The 12,517-nt window shown below is 43.4% G+C and overlaps 1 protein-coding gene across 4 annotated transcripts in view; it reads right to left on the bottom strand.

Moving 5' to 3' along the window:
• The window catches only part of MAPK9 (mitogen-activated protein kinase 9), a 72,809-nt gene that overhangs the window by 20,467 nt on the left and 39,825 nt on the right, over positions 1-12,517 (bottom strand). For all 4 annotated transcript variants that reach the window (XM_053292597.1, XM_053292599.1, XM_053292596.1 and 1 more), the window contains exons 8-10: positions 2,957-3,139; positions 1,509-1,633; positions 752-815 (exon numbers count right to left, since the gene is read on the bottom strand). In XM_053292597.1, coding sequence (XP_053148572.1) covers positions 752-815; positions 1,509-1,633; positions 2,957-3,139 — 372 coding nt within the window. The remainder of the gene's footprint in view (positions 1-751; positions 816-1,508; positions 1,634-2,956; positions 3,140-12,517) is intronic.

Raw genomic sequence — 12,517 nt, 5'->3', positions numbered from 1 at the left:
TGAGAAGCTTTCCAACGAAGGAGTTGCAGACCGAGGTTCAAACACTAAGGCGGCCGGAAAATAACTGAGGAACGTGACATCCAGCCGCCCCTTAAATAGTATGCTCACACGTGGGGGGCGTGGCTTGGACGCCTAGACAAGCTGCGGCATGGCTACCGTGTGGTCTCCTGTTCCCTGGCTCAGTAAGAGCCCATCCTTATGGATCTCGGCCCAGATTAACTATTTCCTAAACTAGCCTTCAGCTTGCTAGACAATCCAGCATTCAGATGACTGGGAATTTAGCCTAATCCTACTTAGTGTCAACACTAAGTAATCCTACTTAGTGCCACTGTAGTCAGGACACTACAGACATCTTACCATAATACATTATGTATTTATTGATTATATTTGTGCACTGCCCCAAACTTCCACTTCTGGGTGGTTTACAGCAAAATAAAACAAATTAAAACAGAAACGAAAACCTTAAAACAATTTAAAACCACAAGTCTAGTTAAAAAGCTTGGATGAATAAATTTGTCCTTAGAGACTTCTTAAAAACTGTCAGAGATGGGGTAGGCTCTTATTTTAGCAGGGAGCGCATTCCAAAGTCTCAGGGCGGCAACAGAGAAGGCCCGACTCTGTATAACCACCAGACAAGCTGGTGACAGCAGGAGAATTTTAGTAGACTCGTTTTAGTAGCTGCTCTGGTAAACTAAGCTAGCATGTTCTGATTTTACTGAGGCATTCAATATACCAGTCATATTTTGATTACCTTTCCATTCTTCAATGGCATGTTCTCTTTCTTCCAACTGTGCATCATATATTTGAGGTGGTGGCTACCAAGAGAATAAGGTTTAAAATATTACTTCCATTTCAGTGTGAATTAGAGGAGCTACTGTGCAAATATAAGACCTTAAAAGGAACAGCTGTTTACTGAGCCAGGAAACAACCCTTTGGAAAGCTCTCTTTTGTGAGCTACACTGAACTAAATGGGAGATGCACAAGGAAGTGCATGTTTCCAGTTCTTCACCAACTTTTCATCTTGATTCATTTCTAGACTTATTGCATAATAATCTGATTTTCTGACTGAAAAAAAATATTATTGACATATTATACAAGTAGATGTTGAGATGGCATAAAGTCAATATTTTGAAATCCAAGCCCGCTATATCTGGCATTATTCAAAGATTTCATTTCATTTATTTCTTTATTTATTTTATTTTTACATTTATATTCTGCTCTTCCTCTAAGGAGCCCAGAGTGAGCCTGTTGTTGTGAGGAGAAAGATGCAGCTTTTTAAATTGTATTAGCAAATTTCTCTCTCTAAACATAAGATTAATTTCAAGAAACTATCCAAACTATTTAGTAGTCCACACTGTAATTACTGTAGCACGTATACCTAACATTTGTTAGTGTGGGAGAGAAAATTCAAAGTACACTGCGTTTCCCACCAAGATAAACGATATTGCTGAAGTCATGATGACTACAAATCTCTTTTGAATAAACTTCAAATGTAAAGGTAGACTTACTGCTTCAGCTTCAGCTGGATCATACCAAACTGTGATATATGGATGACGTAAAGCTTCATCTACTGAAATTCGTTTGTCTGGATCTACTACTAGCATTTTTGATAGCAAATCTCTAGCTTGACTGGCTAGAAAATGGAGAAGGGAAAACACAATTGTTAGCAGACAACATTTTGAAGCCTAAAGCAAGGTACAAAGTGCACAACCATGGGGAAGACACACTATAATTAAGGAATTTCATTCTTGCATTTGCTGATAAAGAGCAAGAAATACTGACTGAGATCCTGACTTACAGTACACTTCTGGAAGGACATTGTGCAGGTGAGTTTCAGTAAGCTGGGAACTTGCATTCCAAACTAGTCATTGCAAAAGATGGTGACAAGTTGCACACTGACTGTTACATGACACTTGTTGTAAAACCTTTTATATGTCTGGGCGCTTTCCAGATTAGACCCTGCAACGGGGTCACGTCGTATCTCGGAAGTGTGCTTCCACACTTCCTGAGACCTGACACCACAGTCCCTATGAGGACAGCAGGGTGCCGTTCACATTTCCAGTGCCTTGTTTTGAATTTAATTGCTGAGATATAGAGCTAGGACGTTGTATATCCAGCGTAAACAAGTTGCTGTTTTCTCGGGTTGTTAGTTTCCGTGAGACTGCTCCCCCTGCTGTTCATGTTTCGAATGTGACTTGCCTGAACAGAGACATTTTGCTGCTGTTGAGCAGCTAGTCTGGAAAGAGCCCTGGAGGTGGTCTTCCAATAGTGGTTGTGCAACATCACTGAGCAGCACAGCTTCATGTAGGTCTGCAACCTTCTTTAGTGCGTGGAACTTTGTTCATTGCACAAACCTACTGTTAGTCAGGATATCAGCCACTGGGTCTTGGAAATATTACAATATCAAATAATCAAAATGATCCAAGCAAAAAATCTTGATGTAACTATAAGTAAATAGGTATCTGTATTTAGTTAAGTGGCAAACAATAGCAATAGAATGTTGAATCAGCCAGAAAAGTTTTATTTTGGGGCATACAAAAAGCTTCCATAGCATTTTTTACTGAACAACCTAGTTGGGATTAACAACTGATTAGAATTTGAAGTCTGAAAGTTCAATCCTCATATTGCTTTACTAACACAATCCAGTATTTATTTCACTGACTTCTGCCAACAGCAGCGTGATGCAAGTGCATCTCTCTCTCTTACTCACACCCCAATACCATTATCTGAAAACTAGACATATAGTTAGGACAATTTAATGGTCCCAAGAGCAAGAATGCAAGCTTGAACATAGTATCATGGTAACCTCAATTCTGCATTGTAAACCTGAAGTAGTAAATGCTTCTACAAAAAATTACCTGCTTAATAAAGCATGTAAATATGAAAATATTTATATTGCATAGACTCTAGATAGACTGGTGTTTATTAACACAGAGAGCGAGAGATAAAATCTTACTTTTTATTTTGTCACGATCAGATTCTGATGGAAATATCCAGTCTGGGAAGAGCTCTTCAAATTTGATACCTGGATATTTTGGCCTGTTTTCTACATAGTTCCGCACAGTAGGCTGTAGTTTTTTCATAAAATCTGCTGATGGTGTACCTAACTGTTCAATAACCTTATTCCACTGGTCAATATCTGAAATATTTCATTTAGGAAATTAAAAGTATTTTTCCTCTGAATATGTCTAGGAACATTAGAAAGATTAGGAATTTGAACTCCAACAGTGTTATTTCAGAAAAAAATCTTTATTTCACACAGGCTGTGCTGAAATAGTATTAAAACCACATATGTTCTTTCTATACTGGAAAAAGATGAAGACAGGTAAGCAAAGTTCTTGGATTAATTATGTGTTGTTTCAACATACAAGCAGATTTTGCAAGGAGAGTTCTTCCTTAATAATAGAACTCAGAGTTAGTTAAGTTTGTGTCATGTTAAAAGCACCCAGATGTCAAACATCCAGAGATTTCACAGAAAATTCTATACCATAAGCTTTCTCATCATTCAAGTGCATTTGCAAATATTTCCAGCCTAAGTTCATTTTTATATATGGAATGCAGTACATCAGTACCGGCAACTGAACAAGGAGGCAGGTTACCTGTAACTATATCCTTTCAAGTGGCCTGTTGTGCAAATCCATATACAAGAATGTGCCTCCACACCACACACCAACAGGATCTTTTAGCAGGGTTGTGAAGGGACTGGAGTATATAGTCACTTCATTAAGCAGCAGAGACTCATATCTACTGGTACTCTTTGAAAAGCAGGGCTCATTGTCCTTCATGCTCAGTACCCTCTTAGTATTGTGGAGACTGTCATAACAAAATCATTTTCTTATGAAGGAGCAGGGCAATATGAGAGACAGCAACAGAGGTACTTGAATGTGAACTGGTTTTATGGCCTCTGGGCATAGATTAGAAACAGGTTGCTTACCTGTAACAGGTGATCTCTCTGGTGATCCATGTTCACTCACAACTGGTCTTCTGCACCTGCGCAATAGTCCCACAAAAGAATATTAAGTTCCATGAGGCTTTCTCTGACATTCTGAGGCACACAAGAAGCATCTGTTAATTTCAGCAGGAGAGCACCTTCTCTCTCAGTTCCTGAACTGGCAGCTGTGATGTGTGAGGAAAAGAGGATTGACAAAGTCCAGATTCAAGAAAGGTGAGTCACGAAAGCTATGGAGACACACTAGCAGTAGGGAAGGTCAGGCAGGTGTTATGAGTGAACATGGATCACCAGAAAGATCACCTGTTACAGGTAAGCAACTTGTTTATCTCTGAGGTGATCCATGTACCCTCACAACTGGGTGATTGACAAGCTCTGGAGACAGAGGCAGGTGCTAGTGTGGTTAGAGCACTTTTTTCAAAACTGCCTGACCAAAGTTGGCTTCAGCAGTAAAGGGGAGGTCCATAGCACAGCGTCTCACAAAAGGTAAGTTCGAAGACCAGGTAGCAACCTTGCAGATATCAGCCATACTAATGCTGGATATATGGGCAGTTGAGCTGGCCACGGCTCTGGTAGAATGAGCCCTAACTTTTGCTGGTGGCTTGACTCCCTGTTTTCTGTAGAGGAGATCAACTAGTCAGTTCTACAGTCTTTGGCATGAGATAGGGCGCCCCTTGTTACCTCCCATATAGGAGATAAATAACTTGGACTACAGAAAGATTTAGTATGGTACAAATAGTAGAGTAGTCATCCACAGATATGAGAGAGTGGAGAGACTTCTCTAAGGACATCAAAGTGTTAGTGAAGAAGGTAGACAAAATAATAGCCTGGTTAAGGTTAAAATTGGAGAGCACCTTGGAGTGGAATGAAGAATCATTACCTTATAAGGGTAAAACCTGGTATACAGCGAATCAGCTCTTAAAGCAGAAAGTTCACTGACCTGTCTGGATGACGTGATGGCTATCAAAAAGGTGGTCTTTAGGGAAAGGTTCCTTAGGAATGAAGAGATAAGAGGTTCGAAGGGCAGCTCAGCCAAGGAAGACAGAACTAGAGACAGACTCCAGGGTTCAATAGGTTCTCATATAAGAGGACACTAACTCCCCTAAGGAACCTCTTAGAATCTGGGTTGTGAATAGCAATCCCATCCCGGATGGCACGCAGAGATAGCGGCCAGGTGAAGTTTGAGTGAGGTGTTGGAAAGTCCCAATCGACTGAGAAATGTCAAATACAGAGGAATCTGCCAGATGGAGGCAGAAAACCAATGGAAGTGTTGTGAGGTTACATAAGAAGTAAAGTGTTTTCATTTGTACACGTAGTTTCTCCTGATCGATTCCTTCCATTGATTAAGAAGATCTCATCTAATAATTTGTTCTCCATGCTGTAAGGTTGAGGGTCCTGAGACCATGATGGAGAATGTATCCGGACTTTTGGAACAGTAGGTACTGTCGATGGGGGAAAAGACAAGGCCTTCCCTTGGACAACCACAATAGAAAACCATGGTTGTTTGTACCATGATGGAGACAGGAGGATTCAGAGAGTCCCCTCCTGGAGGATTTTGCTTGCGACCTTTGAGAGCAATGGAAATTAATAGTAAAGATGGTATTTCCAGGGTATCTGAAAAGTGTCTCCCAGGGACGTCCTTCCCGCCCCTGCTCTTGAGCAGAAAAGCTCACACTTCCTGTTGGTCTGGGTTGCAAACAGGTGTACAAGGGGAATATCCTAGAGGTGAAAAATGTCCTGGAGAACACCGTTGTTCAACTCCCATTTGTGTTGGCTGGAAAGAGCCAAATCCCTGCTTAGTGAATCGGCTAGGGTATTTTAGACGGCCCTGATGTGGAGAGCAACCAAGTGGACATGATTGCTCAGACACCACTTCCACAGTTGAACTGTCAGGCCATTGAGATACCTGGAAATGGTGCCGCCCTGATTATTTATATATGCTATTGCAGTAGTACTGTCCAAGGACATTAGTTGGTAGGGCTAGCCACATACTCTGTCCAGTTTCGGCTGGAAGACGGACAAGAACCAACTCTGCAGAGAGCACAGGGACAACTGGAGGAGAGGGAGCCGCAGGGGCAGCTGGTTGCTTAAAGGGGATTCAGATGTAGGCATGGCCTCTTTGCCAACAGGTGTTTATGGTATGGAAAGAAGTTAATTTCATAGTCTTCCACCACCTACAGTCCTCAAAATTCATTAGAAAGACCAGGGGAGGCAAAACGATCTCTGTAGCGCTCACGATCACAAACATGACCAGGGTCAAGGACACCCGGTGAACTCAGGTAGTTGAGTGGCTGAGAAGAGAACTGCAAAGCAGAGTAATGGAACCTCTCCTTCCAAGGGTAAGAAGGAGAGCACCTGGGATTATGACAAGCTGGAGATGCTGAAGGGTTTTTTGGCATAAGTGGAATTAAAGCGGGACATGCAAGGGGAATTCCTTAAAAAGGTAGAAACTGAAAGGGCCGTATTGGTAGAACCCATCAGGGATTCCAGACACCTCGCAGAAGAAATTGAAGAAGCCAGGGAAGGCTCTACGGGAGAGCACCAGTGGTCCTTCTTCAAATCCTATGAGGAGAGTGGCCTGGGGAGGAAGCAGGTGAGTAGTCTATAATACTAGGTAATGGAGGCTTTGTTTGTACAAAGACAGACAAGTTGTTGACACCGTTAGTATCAGTACTGAAGGCTTAGAGATGGTAGATGTCGACAGTGTCTTCCAGATGGGTTGTGTCGAATGTCGAAAGCGCCACTGTCAATGCCAACACATGGTCCAAAGGCACAGAAGAGACGGCAGTCTTTAGTATCGACAAAGCACAGTGAGAATCAGAAACAGCATGGCCAGTTGATGTAGGCAAAAAGGTCCCATGACACTGAGCTGTAGAAGACAATGGTGTATGTGGCAATAACATGGAAGTCAGCAAGATAGGAGCCCCCAATGTAGTTGTCAAAATGGAAGATGGCACATGATGGCACTTAGACTCTGGCTATCCAGTGGCATTGGAGTGAAGCCAATGCCAATGCCTGATGTTCAATCAATGCTGGGGCTGATGAGCTCGGCATTGGGACTGGGGGTCGGAGTGCAGCTTTGTATAAGGTGGCTCATAGACAAAGCTCTCTGCTCTTTCATGTTTGTTTAGAGAATGAAAGGCAGATCATGCAGGAATTAATATTGTGGTCCCCCGCACCAAGCAAATAAAGCAATGAAGCCTGTCAGAGGACGGGTATGCCTGCAGAACGTACAGCACTTGAACATCTATTTTGAGTCCATTGGGCAAGAGGGGAGTCTAAGCCAGGCCAGGCTGAAAAACAAAAAGATTGTAAAACTGACCAGAATTGAGAGGGAAATCCAAAGAATAGGCACAAAACAGTCCGAAGTCAAACCGAGTAAACAGTAAATGCAATCTTTCCACAGGTAAAGAGAGAGAGAGGAGAGATATAATATGACAAGCGCAGCGGATGAGAAGGAACTGAGAGAGAAGGTGCTCTCCCACATAAATTAACAGACATTTCTCACATGCCTCACAATGCTGGAGAGCACCTCATGGAGCTTGATATTCCTCCGCAGGACTACTGCAGAGGTGCAGAAGACCCAGTTGTGAGTGAACATAGATCACCTCAGAGATCGAATGGTTACTAAGAAGAAACAGAAGAAACATACATATAAAACATGTAGAACTGGTCTCACTAAAGCTGTTAACTATTCTGATCTGTGTAAGCATATGAAATTCATCACCTGTGTGCAGGATTCCAAACTGGATCAATTGATGCCGCATAGCTTTCGACAAATGCAAAAAATGCATAAGAAATGAAATGTATTAACCTTGACTGTATCATAAATTATAGAGTCATATACAGTCATATGACTATGATTTCTGATACACTCATGGTCAATTCATTTCTTATGCATTTTTTAAATTATTGGATCTGTTGGGTTTTGATTTGTATTCTTAGTTTCAGATCCTTTTACACTGATTGTGTGGTGCAGTGAGTTCAACACCAGGCTTTCCCAATGGTGGCATCAGAAAAAAAATTGAGGAGTCACAGGAAGGGCAAAGTATATTTGTGGGTGGGCGACCTGTGTTCCACATGTTCGTTTTCTGAAAAAGAAATGTGGGAGGGGGACAAACTACTAGTTTGAGGAAGCTCTTGTCCATTCTTGCACTCCCTAGAGCTGCCCTTGGGCTCTCCTTTAGTAGTTTGGCGGGGGGAGAAAGTGATGGAAAGTGGAAACTTCAAAAGTACGAGAAAATTCTTTGGTGGTTTACCTATTAATTCAGAAGAAAATCAAAGTGTTGATTTATCACACAGACCCTTTGTCCAATTTGGATCCAAAAGGCTGTAAAGCCAGAGCCCCTCAAGCTTATACTCCACTTTCCAAGACAGTGCTGGAATGCAGCATGGTTCTTTCATCTTAAGAGGCCCTCAGACCTAGCAAGGACCCAGGCCCTGCACAGAGGTGTGGTTAGAAATGCTCATCTCTGCAGTGCCAGCAGAGCTGTGCCGATTTTTTGTTGTTGTTGTTCTGGCTGTGCAGAGAAACAGGTTGCTTACCTGTAACATGATCTGGAGGTGATCCGTTGTCAGTCATGAGAAATGAACCCAATTCTCAGGACCGACAACGGATCACCTCCAGATCATAAGTTACACCTGTGCAGGGACCTTCCGGATGGATGAATTAGCTCCTCTCTGGCACCCGTCTCTGCTTTGCACGTGCTCAGTGCCTTCCTTTACTTGGCAGTCTGGTGCCATTTTGATTCAGTTTCTTACAGAACGCCTGATGTTCAGACGATCCTTGAAGTGTCCAATCAGCTGTCCATACAGGAAAGTCATCTGCCAGTTTTACAATGCTGCAGTGGGGAGGTACAGGTGGGTCTCATGAATGACAAGGGAGCACCTCTAGATCATAAGTTACAGGTAAGCAACCTGTTTATCTGGAAGAGACCCACTGTCATCATGAGAAATGGGTGACTAACCAGCTTTCCCCCCTATGGTGGAGGGTGCAGCCGTTCCACCCACTACTCTAAAACTCTCTTGTGTATCTCACTTCCAAATTTGGCTTCAGCAGCCATATGTAGGTCTATGCATAATGCTTTATGAAAGACATATGTGAAGTCCAAGTGGCAGCTGCATACAAGCCCTTAAAACGGAGTCCAGATAAGTGAGCAGCAGAAGTAGCGTACACTCTCAGGGAGTGTGCTTTCACCACCTTTGGAGGTTGCCAGTTCTGTAACTTGTATGTTAAGAAAATCAGTTCAACCAACCAATGAGAGAGCCTCTGTCTCAACACCGGCATGCCCTTGTTCTTTCCTTTAAATAATACAAAAAGCAGCTTTGTAGGCTGAAAGTCTTTTGTCCTTTTCAGGGAATAGAGAAGGCAGTGCTTGATATCTAATGAATGTAAACCCTGTTCCAGACATATCTCAGGTTCTTGAAAAAACAATGGAAGTATGGTATTTTGATTCAAGTGGAATTCTGTTACCACTTTAGGTAAGAAAAATGGATCAGTACGCATAACCACCTTGTTGGGGAAGAACTGCATACATGGTGAATCCGCCTTAAAGCAGCCATTTCACTAATACAGCAGGCAGTAGTTATGGCGACGAGAAAGGCAGTTTTTAGCATCAAATAATGCAAGTTTGCCTCATGAAGTGGTTCAAAGGGAGGTTCCATTAGTGAAGCCAGTACTAGAGATAGACTCCACTGGTCAGCCAGGTGGTGTATAGAAGGGTATAGATTATTGATGCCATGCAGAAACCTTTTGCATTGAGGATGAGAGAAGGTGGTCCTGCCTTGCCAGCCTCCATGCTTAGCTGAAATAGCAGCAAGGTGCACCCGTAAGGATACATTTGCTAGACCCGATTCTTTCAAACTGGTCAGGTACAGTAGGACCTGGTATGCTGAAGCTCTGAACGGGTCAAATCCATGATCCTTAGCATAAGTGGTAAAATGCTTCCACTTACTAGTGTAACTTTTCTGTGCAGAAGGCCTACGACAGTTTAGCAGGATTCTCTTTAATAGCTGACCTACAATGCCGTCAGCCACAGCGTCTGCAGAGCCGAATGCATTATTCGACCTCTGTCTCTTGTTAGCAAATCTGAGTCGAGAGGTAGATGGCAATAATTGTTCTCCAGCAGTCTGAGTAATGACACAAACCATGGCATCACTAAAATAGCTTTCGCACCGTTTTGTAGCAGCTTGCCTACCACTCTGTTGACTAGGAGCAGTGGAGGGTACATATACAGTAGACCCTTGTTCCAGTTGTACTGAAAAGCATCCCCAAGAGACGTTTGCCCAATACCCGCTCTGGAAAAGAATTGCAGAAATTTCCTGATCTCTTCCGTTGCAAACATATCCACTTGGGGAATACCCCACGTGGCACTCAAACGGTCCAGGCACTCTTACTTGCGCTCCCACTTGTGATGCTGTTGATTCTCAAATGCTCAAGTCATCTGCTAAGACGTTCTCCACATCCTTGATGTGGATGGCAAGCAGGAACACATTTTGGGAAATACACCAGTTCCAAAATTGTGTGCTTAGCACACAGAGAGATCTTGAAACTGTGCCTCCCTGTCAATTGACATAGGCAATCGTCACAGTATTGTCCATTTGGAGCTGTACTGTGATGTCCCTTATAAGGGGTGCAAAAGACTTTAGAGGCAGAAATGCCACCATCAGCTCTAGGAAGTTGATATGCATCTTCCACTGTTGTGCTGCCCACAAGCCCTGAGTTTGATGACTCCCACAATGTGCCCCCCACCCCATCAAGGAGGCGTCTGTTGTAACCTACCTTGTTGGAGTCAGAGGTTTGAAAGATATTTCTTGAAGTAGATTTTTCCACACTTTCCACCATTGCAAGGACTTCAGTATAGGCAGGGGAATTCCCAGCAGCATCTGCTGACTGTCGACATTTGGGCGGAATGACTGCAGAAACCAAAGCTGCAGTTGTCGCACACGTAGGCAAGTATGGAGGATGGTTGCTTTGCAAGAGGCCATGAGGCCAAGCAACTTCTGAACCTAAACGGCCCACTGTAGCAGTTGGTTTTCAAATGCCTCCACCAGAGAACAAATGTGAAGACACTGTTCTTCCAATAAGTATGCTGGCTTCGATAGCATGTCCAACACTGCTCCAATGTAGTCTATCGATCTTGTTGGTTGCAGTTTTGACTTTGCCCAACTGACCTGGACTTCCAAGTCCTCCAACAGTCACAAGAAATACTGGATCTGGGACTCCAATCCTGCCCTGTCTTGGTGCATCGGGAGCTAGTCATCCAAGTATGGGAACATGACAATACTTTGTGTGTGCAGGTAAGCTACAATTGCCACCATACATTTGGTAAACACCCTCAGTGCTGTAGACAAACCAAAGAGCAAGACCCTATACTGGAATACTGAGCTTCCTACGGCGAAGCACCCTCAAAATATGGCAAAATTTCAAACTTGATTGTGTAACCCGTATTGATAATTCTTAAAACCCACTGGTTTGATGTTATCTGGTGCCATGCCGAAGCATGACTAACTAGTCTAATGACACAGGCAAAAGAGGTGGTATTACAGGCATGCCACTGATAGCCAGTACTTTGGAGTTCAAAACTCTGGCAGGCGATGATAGTATGTGCGGTGGACAATCTTGGGAATCAAAAGGGACTGCTTGGAGGCATCTTTTCCAGAACAGGGTGCTTGATTTTTGTTCTTCTGTCCAAAGCCCTTTTTGTGATACAGCTTGTATCATCCTTACCGTCTTGATACCAGAAGCCAGAATGTTGTTGATTGAAGTTCCAGTAGCAGGAAGAGCCTTGAGTAGTCATTGTAGCAGACAAAAAGCTCGCTGTAAACTTTGACTTCTTTAAAGTCTCCATTGTAGAGTTTGTTGCCTCACTAAAGAGACTTTGCTGTCAAATGACAGATTTTCAATGCAATCTCTCATGTCACCACCGGAACCAATACTGGGACACCCACTGGGCATGCAGGTAGAGGCAGATGTGTACTATCTCCAGCAGGAGGTGGCATTATTGGACACTTAGGCAAGGACAGTGCTGCAGGTGCAACAGAGATATCAACTAGAAGGGGTGTAGTTTGAACACCATGGCTCACCTCCATGGTTGCTGCAGGCTTAGAACAAGGAGATGGGGGGGGGGCAGCAGGCTGAAGAGGCAGCAGGCTGAAGAGGCAGCACACGCTGCTGTACCGAGACAGGCTGTTGTTGCGCAATATGGCTTTGTAGCATACTCTGTGTCTTCCATAACTGAAATTCTGCAAAGTTCAGTTGTGTCACAGGAGACATTGTGTGTCTAAAACCACACACATATAGAGAATCCCTTCGTGGCACTAAAGGTTGCGAAGCAACAAACGTAGAAAACAGCCTCCACAGAGTTGCAGTGGAGATAGGCGGTAAAGTGGTTGTTGATGTAGCAGGTTGTACCGGTTGGAAAGAGGAGAGACCCATTCTGGTTGTAGAACTTGCAAAAAGTGACATGGATGGAGTTTTAGGAGTTGAGTCTCCATCCGCATCAACATCCACGTCCAAGCCGCCACTCAGGAATCCCTGAAACATGGAGTCAGAAGGAGTGCTGGTGG

Source organism: Hemicordylus capensis, chromosome 2, assembly GCF_027244095.1.
Source record: "Hemicordylus capensis ecotype Gifberg chromosome 2, rHemCap1.1.pri, whole genome shotgun sequence".
Classification (NCBI taxonomy): domain Eukaryota; kingdom Metazoa; phylum Chordata; class Lepidosauria; order Squamata; family Cordylidae; genus Hemicordylus; species Hemicordylus capensis.
The sequence above is the reverse complement of the archived record's forward strand: the minus strand, read 5'-3'. Positions and strand labels throughout refer to the sequence as shown.